General features: G+C 45.4%; 1 protein-coding gene across 3 annotated transcripts in view; it reads right to left on the bottom strand.

Annotated features, from left to right (window-relative positions):
* GABRR1 (gamma-aminobutyric acid type A receptor subunit rho1) overlaps positions 1-21,350 on the bottom strand; it is a 49,049-nt gene that overhangs the window by 10,532 nt on the left and 17,167 nt on the right. For 2 of the 3 annotated variants that reach the window (XM_061131428.1, XM_061131427.1), the window contains 4 exons: positions 10,687-10,793; positions 9,407-9,466; positions 8,959-9,026; positions 7,098-7,321 (listed from right to left, as the gene is read on the bottom strand). In XM_061131428.1, the coding sequence (XP_060987411.1) occupies positions 7,098-7,321; positions 8,959-9,026; positions 9,407-9,466; positions 10,687-10,793 (459 nt within the window). The remainder of the gene's footprint in view (positions 1-7,097; positions 7,322-8,958; positions 9,027-9,406; positions 9,467-10,686; positions 10,794-21,350) is intronic. The other variant, XM_061131429.1, reaches the window with a different exon arrangement.

The raw sequence follows: 21,350 nt of genomic DNA, 5'->3' as shown, positions 1-21,350 counted from the left end.
ACACACAAGTGCAAAATGGTAAAACAAAAAGAAAAGGCCTCTCTTCCTCCCAATATAACTGCCTTCTTTTTTTTTTTTTTTTTGATTAAAGTAAATTTTTAATATTTTACTTTCACTCTAAAGACAATTAGCCACATTCATCCATAATTATTCATGGGACTCCAAAACAGTTAAAAATCATAAGGTATAGGCTCTCATTAGCATCTATTTAAAATAATATAAATAAAGACAGGATGGTACTGTAAAGGATGAAAGATAAACATCTATATAAACCTAATTTTTCACTTGTGACCACTCACCTCACCACATCTGAACAATCCCTAAGGCTGCCAACAATATCACACTAGGTATTAATACTGCAGGTCTTCTTGAACTTTAAACCAGGACATTAATGGATCCGGGTGTTTGGGAAAGCAGGGGTGCTTACAAATCTATTCATTTGGGTCCTACAGATAGAACAAAGCAGAACGATGCCTGGCTAGCTGGGAAGACTTAAGCATGGTATTAATTCTCTCTGGGTTTCAGGTTCCTCATCCGTTAAATGAAAGGATTGAATTAGATAATGATTTGTAAGACAATTTCCAGTTTTAGCGTTCTATGATATTTTGAATATAATTCAGGCCTTTGATTCTGCCAGGAGCCAAATTTTTTTTTAATTTTTTAAACTTTGAAATGAAGCCAGATTTATCATTCCTCTTTCCTACTCTGCTCACAAAGCACTGTGTTTTCCTTTGTGCGCTGAGCTACTAAGGAGATACAGCATAAGCCCAATTTGGTTTTGGAGATAATTAATTACTCACATTTTCTGACTCAAATCTCATATTTCAATATTTTAAAAGTTTTGAGAAACAACATTCCAGATACTAATGGAAAGCTGACAGACTGTGAACACAAAAATTTAAAGGATTGCAAAGAAAATGTTATCTAACCTATTTTAGAGAAAACAATCCTGTTATATATTTAGATTAAAAGAGGTCATATATTACCCCAAAATGTGAATGTTAGTCATGATTATTATTTAATGGACATCAAGAACACATAAATTATGTTGAAGTCCAATGCTTACTCTAATATAAAGGACAAAAAGATAGCTGTAACCCAAAAAAGAAGAATATTCAAATATTCAGATTGTTATTAACTACACATTAAATATCTCTGGGATTTTTCGGTATAAAATATGTTTATCTAATTTTGAGCAATTGATTTATAAAGAATTAGTGGTAGAGTGTTCCTTCTGATAGATTCAGTGATTAACAGAACTAAAACTCCTCTGAGCTAGATTCAGGCAATGAAAAACACAATTTTGATTTTAATCCTCAATAAAAAAGTTGCTATCTATCACTTTTGGTCTTGTTTCCACAGAGAATTGCACCATAACGCAATTTCCATATAACTACTTGCTCAAGACACCCAGATCAAATTTGCTTTCCCTAGTTTAGATATGTGTGTTTTACCTTGGTTTGGAAAGATTTCAAACCTTGGGCCAAGTTCTGTGGCTCATGATTTAGAAGTGAGTTGTTAATTAAGACTTAATATTGCTGCTTACAAATCATAATTTATAAAACCTCATGAACTTATTAAACTGTGTACCCATATACTGGATTGAACAGTATCCCTCCAAAATTCATGTCACCCCAGAACCTCAGAATGTGACCTTATTTGGAAATAGTGTCTTTGCAGATGTAATAAATTAAGCTGAGGCCATACTGGGGACTTTCCTGGTGGTCCAGTCATTGAGACTTCACCTTCCAGTGCAGGGACTGAGGGTTTCATCCCTGACTGGGTCACAAAGATCCCACAGCCTCACAGCCAAAACCAGGACATAAACAACAGAAGAGATATTGTAACAAATTCAATAAAGACTTAAAATAATGATCCACATAAAAAAATCTTAATAAAAAAATGAGGTCCTACTGGATTAGAAGGGACCCTAAATCTAATACAACTGCTATTTTCATAAGAAGATGAGACTTTGGACCAAGAAACAGACAGAGAAGGAAGACAACCACGTGAAGACACAGGCCATGATGCAGCTGCAAGCCATGAATGCCAAGGATTGCTGGCAACCCAAAGAAGCCAGGAAAAGCCAAGAAAAATGTCTCCCCTAGAGCCTTCAGGAAGAGCATGAGCCTGCCCACACCTTGATTTTTGATTTCTAACTTCCAGAATTGTGAGTGAGCAATTTCCTCTTGTTTTAACCCCCACAATTTTCAGCACTTTCTAAAAGCAGCCCCAAGAAACCAATATACCTCCCCAACCAGTAAATTAGCAAATTCCCAATTATCCAATTGAGAATAATTTTCTCTACTTAAAAACTTATAGACTCTTCACAAAGAAAGCAATATACAAAACAGAGCAAATACAAAACATATATGAAGCAAAACTGGTATGGACAGAAAATATAAAGTGAATACAAAAGAAATCACCTCCAAGATGTACATGAAAATAGAATATTGCCTGCATTGTGCAAATTTCTCAAAAGTTTCTTCTCAGTCACACCTTTTTCCCCTCCGTGTATAACCACCTTCCAGAGTCTGATTTCAATAATTTCTGTGGTATTCTTGTGGCATTCTTAGTATAGTCCCTATACAGCATGCTTTTGTTTTGACTTCTTTTTGACATCATATAATTGAAATTCTGATATCTATGCATACATAAATATGATATTTTTGTTTGTATGCTGCTGCTGCTGCTGCTAAGTCACTTCAGCCGTGTCCGACTCTGTGCGACCCCATAGACGGCAGCCCACCAGGCTCCCCCGTCCCTGGGATTCTCCAGGCAAGAACACTGGAGTGGGTTGCCATTTCCTTCTCCATATAACTGCCTTCTTATAGTTCTCAAGCAGTGTGCCAGGACCTAGAGAACCAGGCAGCTTATGTGTGATTTCCACTCTGGGGTACTCTTGGGTGTTTATGTTTAACCCCAGGCTCACCATGGGGCCAACAATGACTCCGCTAACCCCCATTGCATGCAAGCATTTTAGAGAAGCAATGGTCTCCATCGATAAAACAATGTGGGGACTTCTTTTGTGGTCCCATGATTAAGATTTCACCATCCAGTGGAGGGGCTACAGGCTCAACCCCTGGTCAGGGAGCGAAGACCCCACATGCCTTGTGGCCAGAAAATCAAAACATAAAACAGAAGCAGTAGTATAACAAATTCAATAAACATTTTTTTAAAAGAGCCACTTCTGAAATTAAAAATAAAAAATAAAACAATGTGAAACCACAACTCATATGGTTTCTTAAAAGAAACCATAGGAGTATATTGCTCTCCTGTTTCAGATTCATTCAAATTCTTCTTTTCTTGATTTTACTGACATTCAGTATTTGTGTACAAAGTTTTTACAATAATATTCATGAAGTATTTATGCCAGTTGCCAAATTAGGTACTTTATTTTTTTTACAATGTTGATATTTCTATACTGATAATAACATCTACTAGTGGGCGCAGGTGTTCTGAGTGGATAATTACATGGAGATCATAGTAATGGAAAAACACTGGAAGATCTTATGCATCAACATGCAAGCACTTGCTGGCATCTAATGGTTTTGCTTCAGAGTTTACACAGGAAAATTCACTTTTGCATCAAAGAATAAGCAAATACAGATTGTTAGTCATAAAGAAAGATCTCCCACCCAGTGGGAAATTCCATGGCAGGGTATGATTACCAGTCATTAGCTAGTGAACATCCTATTTTTCCTTCAGCCACAGATAATTGGCTATGTATAAGTTATGAAAATTATCTGGATAATTCATGGCCAAAAAGAAAAATCACTTTTAAATGGAGATTTCAAGGGAAAGAGCTTTTTTGAAACTCAGTTATCCAGATATTTGCCTTATTTTCCTCAGTCCATTTGAGTGTTGTGGTCTGGGAGGGACCTTGTATTGTTAGCGGCTGGATCATCTTGTCTCTCCTGGGAATACCGATACACGGGATGTTTTCTGGGAGTGGTCGGGCCAGCCTCTGACCTGGACACCTAACGGGTGGGCTCGCATCTCTGTGGGCACATCACCAGCACAGCCACACCTGATGGCGTCACCAGCAAAGCCACACCTGATGGCGTCACCAGCAAGAAAGAAACTGGGAGCTAAGCTTGGGGACACTTGTGGCAAGCTTTGGGGACGTCAGATGTCAAATGCAGGTAGGTTTTGCTATGAACAAAAGCATTAAATAGCCCTTCTCTCTGTTGCCAGTTGATGCAGGAACAGGCGTTTTAGAGTCACAGACCTCATCAGGCTTGTTCTTGGCACCCTGACTTGGTGCTTCTCCACTTGTAGCCCAAGCATTGAACAAGCAGCGCATGTGGTGTAATCTCACCCACGCTTGTTTCCCTCAAGTCCTTTTAAATTATTTCATCTAGAGCATCTTCACTTGGACGCTTGGCCGGTCCTGAGATTTTCCTGCTTACACCGCTCATGTAACATGCGCTCAAAACCCTCAGAAGTAACCAAACATATCTCAGTTCAGAAACAAAGAATTTTGGTCCAAGGTATCGACACTTCAGACTTCATTCACATTGAGACTTCTGCTCCCCCTTCCCAGCTAAGGCACAGAGTTGGCATTTGAGTGGTCAGTGTCTGCCCGTCTCTATCACCTCCTACATAGGTAGAAGGGAGATAAGAGGGGGATGGTTCTCTGGTGAGGTGGTTTCGAGCTCTCTGGGACCACTATGTGGTTGAAGCTGAGACTTTTTCCCCAGGTCCTTCATTCCCGCCGCGGGGCACCTCCATCCTCCAGCAGCATCTTCCACTCCATCTCTTGGCTCACCACTCTCCATGCCCCACATGCTGAACTATTCCCAACAAGCCTGGGCGTGCAGACTGGCCCCATCACGGCCAAAACTCCTCCTAGCTCTGCCCTCGGTGGTTAGACAGCTCTCCTCTCAGCCTCTAACTGCAGTGTCCCCCAACCATAGGCACAAGTGTCCCGTGCAGTCCAGCAAATGGCATGCCCACAGCTCTCTCCCAAGAACAATCTCTTCCTCCCAACAATCATTGACTCTCAAATCTTGAAACTGACTGGGAATTCAGGAACCATGGAATTGATTTTTCAATCCACCTAGTGTGATGGAGCATCTCATTTGTGAATTTCACTTGATATCGTTTCTTGATGCCTAGGAAACTTCAGCATCCTGTTACCTGCTGCTCCCCGCCCACCCCTCCCTGGTGTCCGTACCTCTCTCTGCATCGATCCTTTGGTTCCTGCAGGTCTCCCCCACTAGACTGCATCATGCTAAGCTCACCAACTTTATGTTATTCATATTTATGTGCCCAGAGCTTAAGACAAGACCTGACAGGGTTTTTATCTGCACAGCTCTGGGGGCCAAACTTAATATGAACACGTTCTATTGAATGGATCAGTGAGTATGGATGAGGCGGAGGGCAACATATTAGTACTGATTTAGTGTAGATCTGCTGTTGACAGAGGTGACAGTACCCAGCTCCTCCGTGTTTTCCACCAAATAAATCTCAAAGTAATAGTCCTCACTAACTTAGACCTCTTTACTTCTCTCTTAAACAAACCCATAATTTCATTTGCAATGAAAAATCAAATTATATGTTTTTAGGCACCTGGAGACTCACTGACAACTTTGATGCTGAATAAACAAAGGTTTTCCACTTCTTTCCTCTCTTCTGCCTCTGATGTCACGTTCAATAGTGCCGGACCGGACCTCCACCAGTTCATGAGACCTGACTGCTAGACTATCAGAAGTTTACAAGCCACTTGTTAAACATAATTTTTTTTTTTTTTTTTTGGCTTTGCTGCTCAGCATGTGGGATCTTAGTTCCCTGATCAAGAATAGATCCCCCCTTGCATTGGAAGCTCAGAGTCTTAATCATTGGACCACCAAGGAAGTCCCAAACATAACCATTATTAAAAATTAAAGTTCTGTTAAAAACAGAAGTAAATCTCTGAGTCTGGTACCTAACTGCTTAGATTCTAAGCCAGGAGGCAGCAATGAAAGATTACTATAGATATTCTTTAGGGGCAGGGATTCAGCTTCAACATTGCCATCTCTGACTCTAAAGATGCAGGCACTCCCTACTTAGACACTGGTGTGTGGATTCAGCTTTACCAAAATAAAGCCTGTAAAACTGAAACGCACTCTCAGCACAGCTCAGAAGGAGTAGATCTCAGCCAGTAGCTGAGGCGCTGCTCCGTGAAGGCCTGCGGCTCATTCTACACGTGCTCCGGGGGGAGGTGGGCACCAAGGTTTTCTCAAGGGGGCCCACAGGGAAAGCCCCACTGCGATGTCTGTGCTAAGGGAAGGTTATCCAGGTCAGTGCTTAATGAGCAGTTAAACATTTCTAAGGCTACTCTTCAGCACAGGGCACATAGCCAATATTTTATAATAACTGGAATGGAGTATAGTCTATACACACACTGAATCACTATGTCATACACCTGAAATTAATGTGATATTGTAAATCAACTGTACAGAAAGATTGAATGAATGAAAGGAAGGAAGGAGGAAAAGAAAAAAAAGAAGGAAAAAACATTTCTAAATCATCTGAGCTTGTGATTTTATTCTTTATGTTTTTAAAGTGATGCTCAAAATACCATTTAAAATCCTCAAGTGGCCTGGGGTCCCCATAGTCTCTCAAGGAGGACACTCTGGTGAGAGGGGATTTAAAAAAATGTCTAAGCTGACCAGGTGAGGTAAACAACTTTTTTTTTTTTTTAAAGCAAAACCCCAAAATGGGAATCAGAGAGGTCAAAGGAGGCAGGTCTTTGTGAAGAATTACATTATCTACTTTTCTGACTCCTACTAGAGAAACAAAAGCTTCATTAAACACTTGAAATTGAACTTGAACAGGGCCTAAATCATAAGCATACGTATGAGAAATTTCCCCAAATGTATTTTCAAGGAGAAATAATCCTTTAAAAGGTTTACTCATGTGTAGAGGTAGGTTTTCCTGATGTTGGAAAATCAGAGCCCCTGGAAAGTCAGAAGTTGACTGTTCAAGCCCAAAGCCAAAGCGCTGTGGTGGGGCGATGACTCTCTTGTTGACAAACGAGTTGCACTTCTTCCCAGCTTCGGGGTTAAGAGGATGCAGGGGAGGAGGCCTGGAAGGAGGCCGGGAAGGCTCACCTGAGGCTGTAGAGCACTTTGCCGTCGGGCTGGACCCGAAGCATCACGTTGTCTGTGGTGGTGTCGTGGATGAAGGAGCGCTTGGAGTGCACGAAGAACATATCGGGGACCCAGATCTTCTTCACCAGCCGGCCGTCAAAGGTCATGCTGAGGTTGTTGGTGCTCGGGAAGGATAGCCGCTCGTCCTTCCAGTAATGCCGCAGGTAGAGCGTCATCGTGAAGTCCTGGGACCAGGGGCGGGGGGGGAGCCCACAGTGACCGGCCGGGGGATCGCAGGGCATCCTGCACCCCCACCCCCAGGCTGGGGGGTGAGCTGAGCCCAGGGAGGCCTGGCTTCTAGTCTCTGCTGCCTCGGGAGGGAGGGAACCCTGCATGCGGGACTCAGCAGGAGGCCCTACAGAGGGGGCCTGATTCCCACCCCACCCCACCCCACCCCTGGGTGCATGCCTCTGCTTGCAGAAGGCTGCTCCCGCCAGTGCTGGGACCCCAGCCTGAGGGCAGCCTGCCCACACACAGGGCCACCTGCCAGCCTGAGAGTTAGTGCCGGAAGCAGCCCTCAGCCAGGGAGCGGGGCTGGGGATGGGTAAGGGGGTGGGTAACCCAGCTCTCCGGACCCAGAGTGGGGACAATCCTGAGGTGAACTTTTTGCTGACTCCCAGAGAAGCCCAAAGGGACTGATTCTCACATAGACCTGATTTGATGACATGAACATTTTTTTTTCCTTCCTTTTCCCTGTCTCACCTCTCCACCCTCTTCTTATATAGATAAAGATAATTTTTTTGACACCACTATATATATATATATATATATATATATATATATGTGGGTTTCCCAGGTGGTGCTAGTGGTAAAGAACCTGCCTGCCAATACAGGTAAACCCAGGAGATGCAAGTTCGATTCCTGGGTCAGGAAGATCCCCGGAAGGAGGGTATGGCAACCCACTCCAGTATTCTTGCCTGGAGAATCCCATGGACAGAGGAGCCTGGCGGGTTGCAGTCCATGGGGTCTCACAGAGCTGGACATGACTGAAACGACCTAGCAGGCACACACACACACACACACACGCGTGTGCACACACGCACACTCGCGCGCACACACATGCACGTGCACACACACATGCACACACGCACACACACGCACACATATAGGCTTGCAGGATCTTCATTCCCTGACCAGGAATTGAACTCAGGCCCTCAGTAGTTAACGTGTGGAGTCCTAAGCCCTGGACCATCAGAGAGTGCCCCCACTCTTTTCTTGTATTTCCTTGGTGTCTGTGTATGCTCAGTCGTGTCTGACTCTTTGCGGCCCCATTAGCTGTAGCCCACCAGGCTGCTCTGTCCATGGAGCTTTCCAGGCAGGAATGCTGGAGTGGGTTTGCCACTAAACTGCTCATGCCAGAAGGCTAGTCTCAGCTCTGCCTCTCCCCAGCTAAGACAAGTTTCTAAAAGGTCCTGTCAGTCAAGGAGTTGTAGAATGTTCTATTTGTCAATCTAAGCCCATTTGAAAAAGAAAAACAGAGCTTTTTCTGCATTTTCACAGCCAGACACGGAGACCACAGGAGTAGCTTGTGTCTGGCTCTTGGATCCCGCCATTTGTGCTGGACGGCATTTGCCCAGAGAACACAGCCCGGGGGCGCTGGACCCTGGGGTGGGGACGATCATGTCTGTCGTGCGGCTGTTTCACACCAGCTGGGCAGCTTTGAGCAGGTGTCTCAACCTCCCTGAGCTGCCTGTAAAACGAGTGTGTGAATTCCCACTGCCGGGAGTGGTGAGCCTGGGGAATTCTGGTATGTGGAGTTCCTGGACCAGCGCAGGGCCTGAGGGAACCCCCCATCCGCAGCCCTGGTCAGAGAAGCACTTACCATGTCCACCTCCGAGATACTGTCCAAGCTTTCCACCTGCACGTCCACGCCCACAGGAATGGCCGGCCCTGGGGACAGAGTGTGGCAAGAGGTTTACTCTTTACTTGAACTCTGACTTTGAATGAGTCAGGCATAAGGAGTATTTCTCCTAACGTTCAGATTTGAAGGCTTGGTGTCCCACATGCCAGGCTAGAGTCAAACCAGAGATTAAAGTGTGGCATCATGGGCTCGCTCCCTGGAATATTCCAACTAAGGCAAAAAAAAAAAAAAATTTCTTTTCGTTTTGAATCAGTCAGGTGATTCTGAAATGAGGAAGTTAATACAAAGCATTTGTCTTTGGTTACATATGATCATTTAAAGGAACGATGAGACTTGAGTCAACGTTGGGTCCCATCTAAAGAGTTACTCCTCAACATGAAGTCACACGTTTTTTAATTTTTGTATTTACCTCCTGATTTTGCACCCTCTTTCATCTTGGAAGCCAGTGTCTCTGGCCAGGAGAAAGGCCCTGCTTGGTGAATTAGAATCAAGGTCATATTCAAAACGTTTGCCAAGGTGCCGATCTGCATCTTTGCTAGATGATGGAGTCGCCTCCATGGGGGATGTGATACACTGGGTGGATGTGAAAACATTATATTTGAGGGGCATTTCTAGGCCATAAAAACTTAATATTTATAAAAAGAAAGAATTATCAGGGAAGTAGATTGCCGCCTCTTTTCCTCCCTTGCTTTCAGGTGTACAGGACAGGCATGGAACATCCGCAGAGAATATCATCGTGGAACATCATCACAGAGTGAAAAGATGACTTTGGGCCCAACAGCAGCAGATTAAGGACTGAATAAAGACTGCCTTCTGGAACCTGTTATCCTTTAGGCAAAAGTGACTGGAAGAAATAAAAGGCATGAGAATGATTTCTGAAATAAATATTTTTTTCCCAGGGGGAAAAAAAACACAAAACTCATAGGAATGAAAACCCTATTTGATGCTAAGAAACCTGAAACCTGGCAGCTGCATGCTAAGCTTCAAAGGGCTCTGGCACTAAATCATTATTTTCTAAACAATTTTCATTTAATTAAACTCAGCAGACCACACTCTACCCTAGGACATGGGCCCAGAGTTCTGTCTGCCAGCTCCAGGATAAGAACAAATTTAGTCCAAGATTGGTATTTCACATTAAATTGATAATGCAGTTGTGATTTTAGGGGTATGATTATTGTGCATTTTTAAACATATATTGCAGACAGAACTTTTACATTTTATTTAAAAAATTATGCATTTCTAGGAGCTATGAAAGTGAGCATCATTTAAGAAAATTTCAAAATCTGCTCCCACAAATCAAGAAATAAATTTAAAAGACTCAATTAAAAAAAAAAGATTGTTATTTCAGAGCATTTTCAGGAGGCAACTTTGGACCGCAACTGTCCCCACTGCCAGCTACTAGCCTCCCTAATACTGAGACATCCTTGTTGGGAGCTGTGGCCTGAGGACAGCTCGGCTGGCCTGACCACCAACCAGCAGCTGCCTCCCAAGAATGCGTTCAGCAGAGCCCGAGGCAGGCTGGCCAGGGCAGGTGCTCAGATGATGCTGAGGGCCCAGGCCTTGTTCACAACCTAGGCAGACCTGATTGGGGTAGGGAGCAATGCTGAATGGTTCCCTGGTCTGATGCTGCCCACAGACAGACAGAAGGACCTGCAAAGAAGACAAGCCCCAGGAGTGCATGCCTCATACCTCCAAAGCCAGGCCTCATGCTGAAATCGTGGTCCTCTATCCTCAGAAGCTGCTCTGACTTTGTTAGTGGCGATTTCGTAATATCAGGGCTTCGTTTAAGAATTGGGCTGCAGAGCAGGAGAAAACAGGTTGATCACATACCCTAATTAAGTCAGATGAAAACTATTTGCATTCAGACTTGATCTTGACAAGTTTGATGGGCTGTGGTATTTCCTCTTTAAAGCTACTGGAAATCCTCTCTTCCTTTCCCCGGCTTTCTGGATCAATGAACCAACCCAGAAGGTCCAAGACAGGAGTTTAGGAATGTGAATGAGGAGCTTGCAAAATAGCAACATCCACGGGACTTCCCCAGTGGTTCAGTGGTGAAGACTTTGCCTTCCGTTGTAGGGGGTGTGGGTTCGCTCCCTGCTCAGGGAGCTAAGATCTTACATGCCTCATGGCCAAAACCCAAAAAACATAAAACAGAAGCAATATTGTAAAAATTCAACAAAGACTTTAAAATAAATAAAATATTTAAAAATCCAACATCCAGGCCCCATCTCAGAGGTGCCGATCTGGGCAGAATGCAACCTGGACATTATTGTTTTTAAAAGCCTCCTAGATGATTTTAATGTGAAACCAAGGCTGAAAACTGCTGGTCCTGGGGCTTACTAATAAGTCTAAACTCACCCAAAGCTCCTTGGCCATTTGGGGAGGTTGCAGCTGGAGGGGAGAGGCGGTGGGTGTGGGCTGAGCCTGGCTCCCTTGGACCCCGCCAGCCCATCCTGTAGAGAGAGCGCGGACTTGCCCTTGGGTCAAATGCCAACTATTCTGGCTCCCTGGGGGGCAGCTTCTTGTGCTTCTGCTTCTGAATTGCATCTAAGGCCATTTTAATTCATTTTCACTTTTTCTAAGTAGGTAATATATTTGCAGGATTTGACAATTAAAAAGGAAAAGGAAATGCAATGAAAAGTTGGCTTTCTACCTGTGCCTCCATTCATCCCGTTCCCCCAGCCACCGTTACTGCTGTCTCTGTTCTTCCTTTGGCCGTGGGGCTTGTAGGATCTTAGTTCCCGTACCAGCGATCAACCCAGAGCCCCTGCTTTGCAAGCATGAGTCGTAACCACTGGACCACCAGGGACGTCCCCCCTCCCCCTGGTGCCTCTCTTATTGGTTTTTGGTCTATCTGTTCACAGTATCTTGTAGGTACAAGTAAATACAAACATACATTCTTATATCTCCTATTTTTTGAGTTTCATTGAGACATAATCAACACTTAACATTGTATTTGTGTTAGGTGTACAACATGATCATTTGATACATGTATATTTTGTAGTAAAATTATTACAATGCATCTAGTTAACATCCCTCACCTCACATAGTCACACTTTTTTTTTCTTGTGATGAGAAACTTTAAGAGATACTCTTACAGTTTTCAAATATACAATATAGTAGTGTTAACTGTCATCACCATAGTAACATCCTCAGGACTTATATATGATATAACTGGAGGCTTGTACTTCTTGATCCCTTTCATCCATTTCACCCACCCCACACCCCCCACCTAGGGCAACCACCTGTCTGTTCTGCATAGTTTTTTATTTAATTCCACATAGAAGTGAAATCATACAGTATTTGTCATGTATGCTGTGGCAAATGGTCTCTTATTTTTATACACCAAGTAACATATAAACTTACACTTTTTCTTTCTTTCTTTCTATATATATATAGCTTGGATTTTTTTCCATATCAAAGCATCCCAAGCCTCATATTCTTTTTCACACTGCGTAGTGTTGCATTGCACAGATACACCATCACGCAGGTGCTCGGTCCTCTATCGGTGGGCACATGAGTTGCTTCTAGTATTTTGCTGCTACAATCAGTGCCTCAAGGGCCTTTTACGGTCTTCACTTACCCCTCAGCAGCATCTCTGAGACTCACAGAAACGATGAACTACCCTCCCAGCTCCTCCTTGTCCCAGCAGCAGTATGTGTGTGCCCTCCCGTGTACCCTCCCGTGTACCATGCACGCACACTCACACTTCTTTCAATGCACACGTTCCAGACGTTGGCCTACATCAGCATCTCCTGGAGGCCTGTTTCAAACCTGGGTTCCTGAACCTCCCCTTGCCCCAGAGTTTCTGATTTAGCAGGTCTGGGCTGAGGTCTGAGAATTTGTATTTATTACAAGTTTCCAGATGCTGCTCCTGGTGGTGGTCAGGAGATGGACTTTATTTTAATGTTTTGGCCATGCCACCCGGCATGTAAGGTATTAGATCCCTGACCAAGGATGGAACCTGTGCCCTCTGCATTGGAAGCACGGAGTCTTAACCCTGGGCCACCAGAGAAGTCCTTGGGGATGGCACTCTGAGAACCAGAGCTCTGGGGCATTCATCCTCAACACACGAATTCCTCCCTTGTAACTGGCCCTGTCCACCATTAAGTCCTTTGCTTATCTTCTTTCCTGAAGAAACTATCATTCTGGGCGGGGAGCAGAGAATGTCAGGGAGATGGGGAAACAGAGCCCCACCTCCAGTGACCTGCCTGCCGCGTGCCTTTGCTGGGATTTGGTTTCCTCATCTTGCTGAAGGTGCAGGTCTGACAGGACCAGGCCCGCGTGGAGCCAGTGGGATCGTGCGTGTGGGTACGTGTGTGCGTCCTTGCTTTTTGAACTCGAAGGTGGACTGCACGTGGAAGAGCCGTTGTTGTTTCTCAGCCAACAGGACGTTTCCTCCTAAAGGAAGGAAATCGCTGAGCTGGCAGCAAAGGCAGCGCTCCGGGGAAGAATCTCAACTAATGGATCAGGATGAAGGTACGCTGCTGCTGGAAGGCAGGGAGGAAGCCGTTGCTGCCCACCTCCTCTCTCTCTCCTTATGGAGCCAGGAGCCGCCTCCCTCTGCTCCCTGCCCCTTGGCCAGGAGTAGAGGCACTGCTGCAAATCTCTGCAGCTTAGGTGTGGGGAAGAGACCCCTCACGGTCGTGGGCGTGCCCCTCTGGTCACTGTCGGCCTTACTTCAGCGCATCTTTGTGCACTCTGTCTTTGAGGCTTACTATGAAATTAAAACTAAAGGTGTTCTAGGGAGTCCAGGTACTCAAATCAGCAAAGTATCCGTCACCCTGTAGATTTGCTTCCAATCTAACTGGAATAAAATGTGAAAGAAAAAAAAGACTACAAAACTGCAATGCGTTATTTTAGCTTTTTGACGAGCAATCCGCATGACCCACAGAAGCAGGAATTGCAGGATTAATTATTCAGAAGGCCTGATGTGAAGAGGTCTGACCTAAACTATCTCCCCAGCTGAAACTGATGGCATTTTTATTCTGGAACTGCCATGAAGCTGTCAGTATGGAGAGTGACCCATTGCCAGGTGGACCATTTCTCTTGGGCGTCCTTGCACTTCAGCTTAGGGATTCAGCCCAAAGTGCGCTGGCAGGGGATGAGACAGCCGAGGGTAATCCCTCCTTCTCTCTCGGCTTCCATGCCGGGGACCAGCGATGTCTGTGTCCTCTGTGACCACAGGTAATCACAGTACTTCAATGAGCTCCGGTTACACAATTTCCCCAGCAGGCCTGCGGGTCGCCGTGGCTTCCTGTATTTCTCGTCCTTGGGGGTGCGTTGTTCGCTTGCTTGGCTGCTGCCCTGAACCCTGGGCACCGCTCTGCGAGCGGTCTCTTTATTCAATTATTGGCTAAGCCCTTTGGAGTGCAGTGCTGTTTTCTGCCAAGACCCGGCTGATGCCCAGGGATATCAGGGCTGATGCAGGGATTACGTCATCCGCGACAAACTGGGGCAGGGGCAGGTGTGTGCGCTGCAGGGGATGGTCCCAGGGCTGGGGAAGGGCAAAGACTGGGCGGAGGGCTGCAGGCCATCACAACGGCCGGCCGGCAGGGGCAGGCGGAGGCCGCCGGCCGCCGAGCGCAGGCTCCTCTTCATCTTTGGGCGCCCGTGGGCTCTCAGTAATGTGAGTGAGTGAAGAACGGTATGAGCTCTTTGGATGGGTGCCAGAGAGAGCAGTGCAAGAGATGCGGGGAGAAAGGGGGGAGGAATAAACATCGAGTTTGGCCCCATCTTCCTGTGGCTTCTGTTGGTGCTTCGTCGCTGTGTCGTAGCCCACCAGGCTCCTCTGTCCATGGGATTCTCCAGGCGAGAATACCGGAGGAGGCTGCCGCGCTGTCCTCCGAGGCATCTTCCCCACCCAGGATCGAACGCGCGCCTCCTGCACGGGCAGGTGGGTTCTCTACGCTGAGCCCCCCGGGAAGCCCCGCGTGGCCGTGGGCCCGTCTGAAACCGAACTGGGCACCGACTAAAGGAAGCGCTGCCGCGTTCTGAGACGTCGCTGCCTCTGCCGTCAAGAAGCTGAGATTCTAGCTTAGCAAAAAACCTGATAATTAGGACACGTAAAACCTTATTCTTTTTTTTGCCACACCATGCAACTTGTGGGATCCTAGTTCCCGACCAGGGACGGCACCCCGGCCATGGCAGTGAAAGCACCAGGTCCCAATCACTGGACCACCGGGGAACTCCTGTAAAATCTTTCTAAAATTGTTGCTATTTAATATTTTAAAATAACTATTTTCTCTTCACATTCCTATGTTAACATTTTTTTAGAAAATAGATTGAAGCCTAAAGCAAAGGATGAAAACCACTAAGAAGTAATCTGTACCATCCTGAATATATCCTTACAACCCTGAGAGAGGGAAAGACGCTGTAACTTGCTTTTAACTCAAGTTACAGTAGATCTTAAAATACTTCTCATGTCACCAGCATCATTTTACCAGCTGAGGGATGAGTATTAGCCTTGAAATGAAGTGTAACATGCAGCCAATAAAAGGGCAGCTAACACCGCCTGAGTACTGACTCTCTGCCGGTTACCAGGCTAACTAGATCACATGTATTAACTGGGTTAGTCCTTATAACAATCCTGTGACGTAGGTGTTGCCGTTGTGCCCATTTTATGCACAAGGAAGCTAAGACACAGACGGTTTGAATAACTTGTGAAACTGAAGGAGCCAGGAGTCACACTCAGAGGCTCTGGCTCTAAGGATGGGAGGCAAGTTTGGCCACTGTATCTCACTGGGAGATCTGGCTCCCATTGTCTGGAATTTGGGTTCAATGTGCAAGGTCCAAGCTTACCTTTCCCCTCACAGAAGAGCCAGCATGGACCTTGCACACAACTGGTGCCCACTCACTGATTAAACAGGGCATGTACTGGGACTTCCATGTCAGTCCAGTGGTTTAAATTCCAAGCTTCCAATGCAGGGGAAGTGGGTTCAGTCCTGGTCGGGAAAAAAAATGAGTGCATTTACTGATTGAGTCCCTAGGAACTTATTAAGAAGGAATTGACATGTTCCAAGTTGGATACTTGGCTGTCTGAGGAGGCCTTACAAATAGCTGTGAAAAAAAGGAAAGTGAAAAGCAAAGGAGGAAAGGAAATTTATACCCATTTGAAAGTAGAGTTCCAAAGAATAGCAAGGAGAGATGAGAAAGCCTTCTTCAGGGATCAATGCAAAGAAATAGAAGAAAACAATAGAATGGGAAAGACTAGAGATCTCTTCAAGAAAATTAGAGATACCAAGGGAAATTTTCATGCAAAGATGGGCTCAATAAAGGACAGAAATGCTAGGGACCTAACAGAAGCAGAAGATATTAAGAAGAGGTGGTAAGAATACACAGAAGAACTATACAAAAAAGATCTTCACGACCCAGATAATTGCAATGGTGTGATCACTCACCTAGAGCCAGACACCCTGGAATGTGAAGTCAAGTGGGCATTAGGAAGCATCACTAAGAACAAAGCTAGTGGAGGTGATGGAATTCCAATTGAGCTATTTCAAATCCTAAAAGATGATGCTGTCAAAGTGTTGCACTCAATATACCAGCAAATTTGGAAAACTCAGCAGTAGCCACAGGACTGGAAAAGGTCAGTTTTCATTCCAATCCCAAAAAAAGGCAAGGACAAAAAATGCTCAGACTACCACACAATTGCATTCATCTCACACGATAGTAAAGTAATGCTCAAAATTCTCCAAGCCAGGCTTCAGTAATACATGAACCATGAAATTCCAGATGTTCAAGCTGGTTTTAGAAAAGCCAGAGGAACAAGAGATCAAAGTGCCAACATCCACTGGATCATCGAAAAAGCAAGAGAGTTCCAGAAAAACATCTATTTCTGCTTTATTGACTATACCAAAGCCTTTGACTGTGTGGATCACAATAAACTGTATTCTGAAAGAGATGGTAATACCAGACCACCTGACCTGCCTCTTGAGAAACCTGTATGCAGGTCAGGAAGCAACAGTTAGAGCTGGACATGGAACAGCAGACTGGTTCCAAATAGGAAAAGGAGTATGTCAAGACTGTATATTGTCACCCTGCTTATTTAACTTATATGCAGAGTACATCATGAGAAACGCTGGGCTGGATGAAGCACAAGCTGGAATCAAGATTGCCGGGAGAAATATCAATAACCTCAGATATGCAGATGACACCACCCTTCTGGCAGAAAGTGAAGAAGAACTAAAGAGCCTCTTGATGAAAGTGAAAGAGGAGAGTGAAAAAGCTGGCTTAAAGCTCAACATTCAGAAAACTAAGATCATGGCATCCAGTCCCATCACTTCATGGGAAATAGATGGGGAAACAGTAGAAACAGTGGCAGACTTTATTTTTGGGGGCTCCCAAATCACTGCAGATGGTGATTGCAGCCATGAGATTAAAAGACGCTTACTCCTTTGAAGGAAAGTTATGACCAACCTAGACAGAATATTAAAAAGCAGAGACATTACTTTACCAACAAAGGTCCATCTAGTCCAGGCTATGGTTTTTCCAGTGGTCATGTATGGATGTGAGAGTTGGACTATAAAGAAAGCTGAGCACAGAAGAATTGATGTTTTTGAACTGTGGCATTGGGGAAGACCCTTGAGAGTCCCTTGGACTACAAGGAGATCCAACCAGTCCATCCTAAAGGAGATGAGTCCTGGGTGTTCATTGGAAGGACTGATGCTGAAACTGAAACTCCAATACTTTGGCCACCTCATGCGAAGAGTTGACTCATTGGAAAAGACCCTGATGCTGGGAGGGATTGGGGGCAGGAGGAGAAGGGGACGACGGAGGATGAGATGGCTGGATGGCATCACCGACTCAATGGACATGGGTTTGGGTAAACTCCAGGAGTTGGTGATGGACAGGGAGGCCTGGCGTGCTGCGGTTCATGGGGTCGGAAAGAGTCAGACACGACTGAGTGACTGACTGAATTGAAGTTGTGATAATGCAGGATGACATTTGAGACAGCTTCTTGGACTGAATGGAGGGTGTATGTTTTTTGAACATGCATTTTTATTCTATATTCTTGGAGATTATGAAAAATTCTGGCCCACGGTCCTTCTTCTTGATATTTCCTTGCTGTACTTCCCAGTCAGTTTGTCTATGGATGATGTTTTCTCAAAACATCATCGGGCCTGGGGGCCTGTTAGGAGCAAGGTTCTGCCAGAAGGCTCATTTAACTAATAGCAGAGCATTCGATAAGTTATACTTCACTTTGTTCATTCTTTCATCTTCAAGCCTGGCATGCTGAAGTCCATAGGGTCAGAAAGAGTTGAACACAACTCAGCGACTGAACAACAACGTTATAGCTCTAGTCCTGCTAGCAGATGGCAACGTGGACATGGTCAGTCTGCTGTCAGAGCCCCGCAGAGATGGTCTTGTGTTCCCCACAGACTCGTCGGCCTGGGGGTCGTGTGAGTATGTGTGTGTGCATTTAATTTTTAAATTTTATTTATCTCTGCTATCTTGTTATTTACTCTGCATTTCTTGAACTGCAAGGAGAGACTGTGCATTCTTCCACATAATGAGTAAGGATTGTGTATAAATCCCTCAGGTATAAATTTCCTTGGATTCCTCACTAAATGGATTTTTAGGTAACTGATGATCTCCTTTTCAAACCACTACCTCTAAGAATGTGTGATAGGTAAGTTAGGTGTCAACTTGGCTAGACTCTGGTACCAGTTTTTGGTTTAAATACCAGACTAGATGTTGCTGTGAAGGTGTTCTAAAGATGTGAATAACATTTAAATCAGTAGCCTTTAGATAAAGCAGATTACCCTTCATAATGTGGGTAGGTCCCATCCAATCAGTTGAAGACCTTGGGGGAAAAAAAAGACTGAGGTGCTCTAAGGAAGAGGGAATTTGGACTGCAGACTGCCTTCGGCTTAACATCATCAACTCCTGCTGGAATTTCCCCCTGCCTGCCTGCCTGCCATGTAAATTTCAGACTTGGTTGCCCACACAATCACATGAGCCAATTCTTTAAATAAATCCCCCTCCCACCCCAGCTCCTGTCATGTGTGTGTGTGTGTGTGTCTGTGTGTGTGTGTGTCTGTGTGTGTGTGTGTACGTATGCGCTTAGTCACTCAGTTGGGTCCAATTCTTTACGACCCCATGGACTATAGCCCGCCAGGCTCTTCTGTTCATGGTGATTCTTCAGGCAAGAATACTGGAGTGGGTTGCCATGCCCTCCTCCAGGGGGTCTTCCCAACCCAGGGATTGAATCCAGGTCTCCTGCATTGCAGGCAGAATTTTTACCTTCTGAGCCACCAGGGAAGCCCCATATATATACATATATAGGTATATATATTATAATAAATATTGCACTATATATATGTGTGTGTGTGTGTAATACCACAGAGAGATAGATAGGTAAACAGATACACATACATACATTGTTGTTGTTTAGTATCTAAGTTGTGTCTGACTCTTTGGGGACCACATGGACTATAGCCCACCAGGCTCCTCTGTCCATGGGACTTCCCAGGCAAGAATACTGGAGTGGGCTGCCATTTCCTTCTCCAGTACAAGAAAGTGAAAAGTGAAAGTGAAGTCACTCAGTAGTGTCTGACTCTTAGCAACCTCATGGACTGCAGCCTACCAGGCTCCTCTGTCCATGGGATTGTCCAGGCAAGAGTACTGGAGTCGGGTGCCATTGCCTTCTCCTATATACATGTTACGCACATCCTATTGGTTCTGTTTCTTGGGAGAACCCTGGCTAATCGAGACAGTGAGTACCCCTTGATGCCTAAGGTCTGCACACCTTGGGAGACCTGAGTTGCCTGGAACTGGAAGGCTGTGTCTGGCGTGGGTGGGGTGTCCGTGCTGTCTCAGAGTTTTCTGATCCAGCCTTCTTGCCACCACGATGGACCCAGGTTCCCACCAACCTGATGGATCCTCAACACACAGACTTGGCCAGCTATGGCCTTCCCAGGGGGACAAGATAGTGAAGCAAGGGCAAGATGGTGGCAAATTTGGTTTCTGGGAAGGAAATGTTAGCATGAACATTGCACTGGTTTTGACATATGAAAACATTTTCATATGATTCAGCCTGAATTTTATATCCATGAGTATAACTTCCTGTTCTCCTTCTAGCCTCCAGGACTTGAGAAAATGAATGTCTGTTGTTTAAGCCACCCAACTTGTGGTGTTTTGTTATGGCAACCTAGGCAGACGGCTCTCAGGGGGCTCATAGGTTGGTAACGCTGAATGATTAGTTGTCTGAGATAGGATAGCTGGGGGCCATGGAAGATTGGGAAAAAGTCTTCTGAGACTTGAGATGCAGGGGTGGGGGAGGGCCAAGGAAGGTCCTCGAAAAAAGGTGACATCTATGCTAAATGTTGGAGGAGGGAAATAAATGAGCCAGAGGAAGAAGGAAGAGATGGGTGTGGTGAGCCCTGGATCAGCCCAGTGAAGGCTCAGGAAACTATCAGGATGAGCGGCGCTTTGCAACTAGACAAGAGCAAGAAGCACAACGTGAAGACAAAGTTCTAGCAAGCTCTCTGGAGAATGAAGGGATGCAATGAAGGCAGAACACTGCTAACTTGAAAGAAAAAGTCACAGGACTTCCCTGGTGGTCCAGCAGTGAAGAATCCACACTCCCCAGGCAGGGGCCCAGGTTCAATTCCTGCTCAGGGAACCAGGTCCTGCCAGCCTCAACCAAGACCCAGCACAGCCAAATTAAGAAGAAATATTTTAAAATAAAAATCTAATGAAAGAGATGTAGGGTGATCAGAGAGACCCCACCCGAAACCCAGAGGTTTGCGCTTTCTCAGGACAGGATCTGACAGCCAACAACCTCCTCCCTCCTGGCCTCTGCCCTTCATCGCCTGAACCCGCTGCAAGCTCCCACCGAGCACAAGCTCCCGTCACCTGTCTGTCCCTCTCACCTTCTCCTAGTCTCACTGGTCCAGTTCACAGCCAGGCTTCTTGTAAAAGTGAACCATATTCACTCCATCTTCTCCTCTCGTCAACACACTATCGCCCATCTCCTCCCGCTGAGACTGTTAACGGCTCTTCACCCTGTAAGTGGAGCTTGTATCTTGGCCCTCTACCTGACTTATTTTGACCCTAGTGGGATCTGACCCTATGGATCGCTCCCTCCTTCTGGAAACCTTTGGCACCTCAACTGAACACCTGTCTGGCCCGTAAGCCTCTTACGGGGAGAGTCTGTACGTGACTCGGTCACTGATGAGGTACCCACTGCCCAGGACGGTGCCTGCTCTGAAACAAGCATCTGACAACTGTCCCATAGATGGTCCCTTAGCCTCTTTGACACCTCTTCATTCCAATTCTACACCTGTTTCTCTGATCACCCATTTCCAGCTTCCTTCCCACAGTCCTCTAGCTTCGTCATGTGGGATCTT

This window comes from Dama dama, chromosome 28, assembly GCF_033118175.1.
Source record: "Dama dama isolate Ldn47 chromosome 28, ASM3311817v1, whole genome shotgun sequence".
Classification (NCBI taxonomy): domain Eukaryota; kingdom Metazoa; phylum Chordata; class Mammalia; order Artiodactyla; family Cervidae; genus Dama; species Dama dama.
This window is presented reverse-complemented; position numbering and strand designations above follow the sequence as displayed.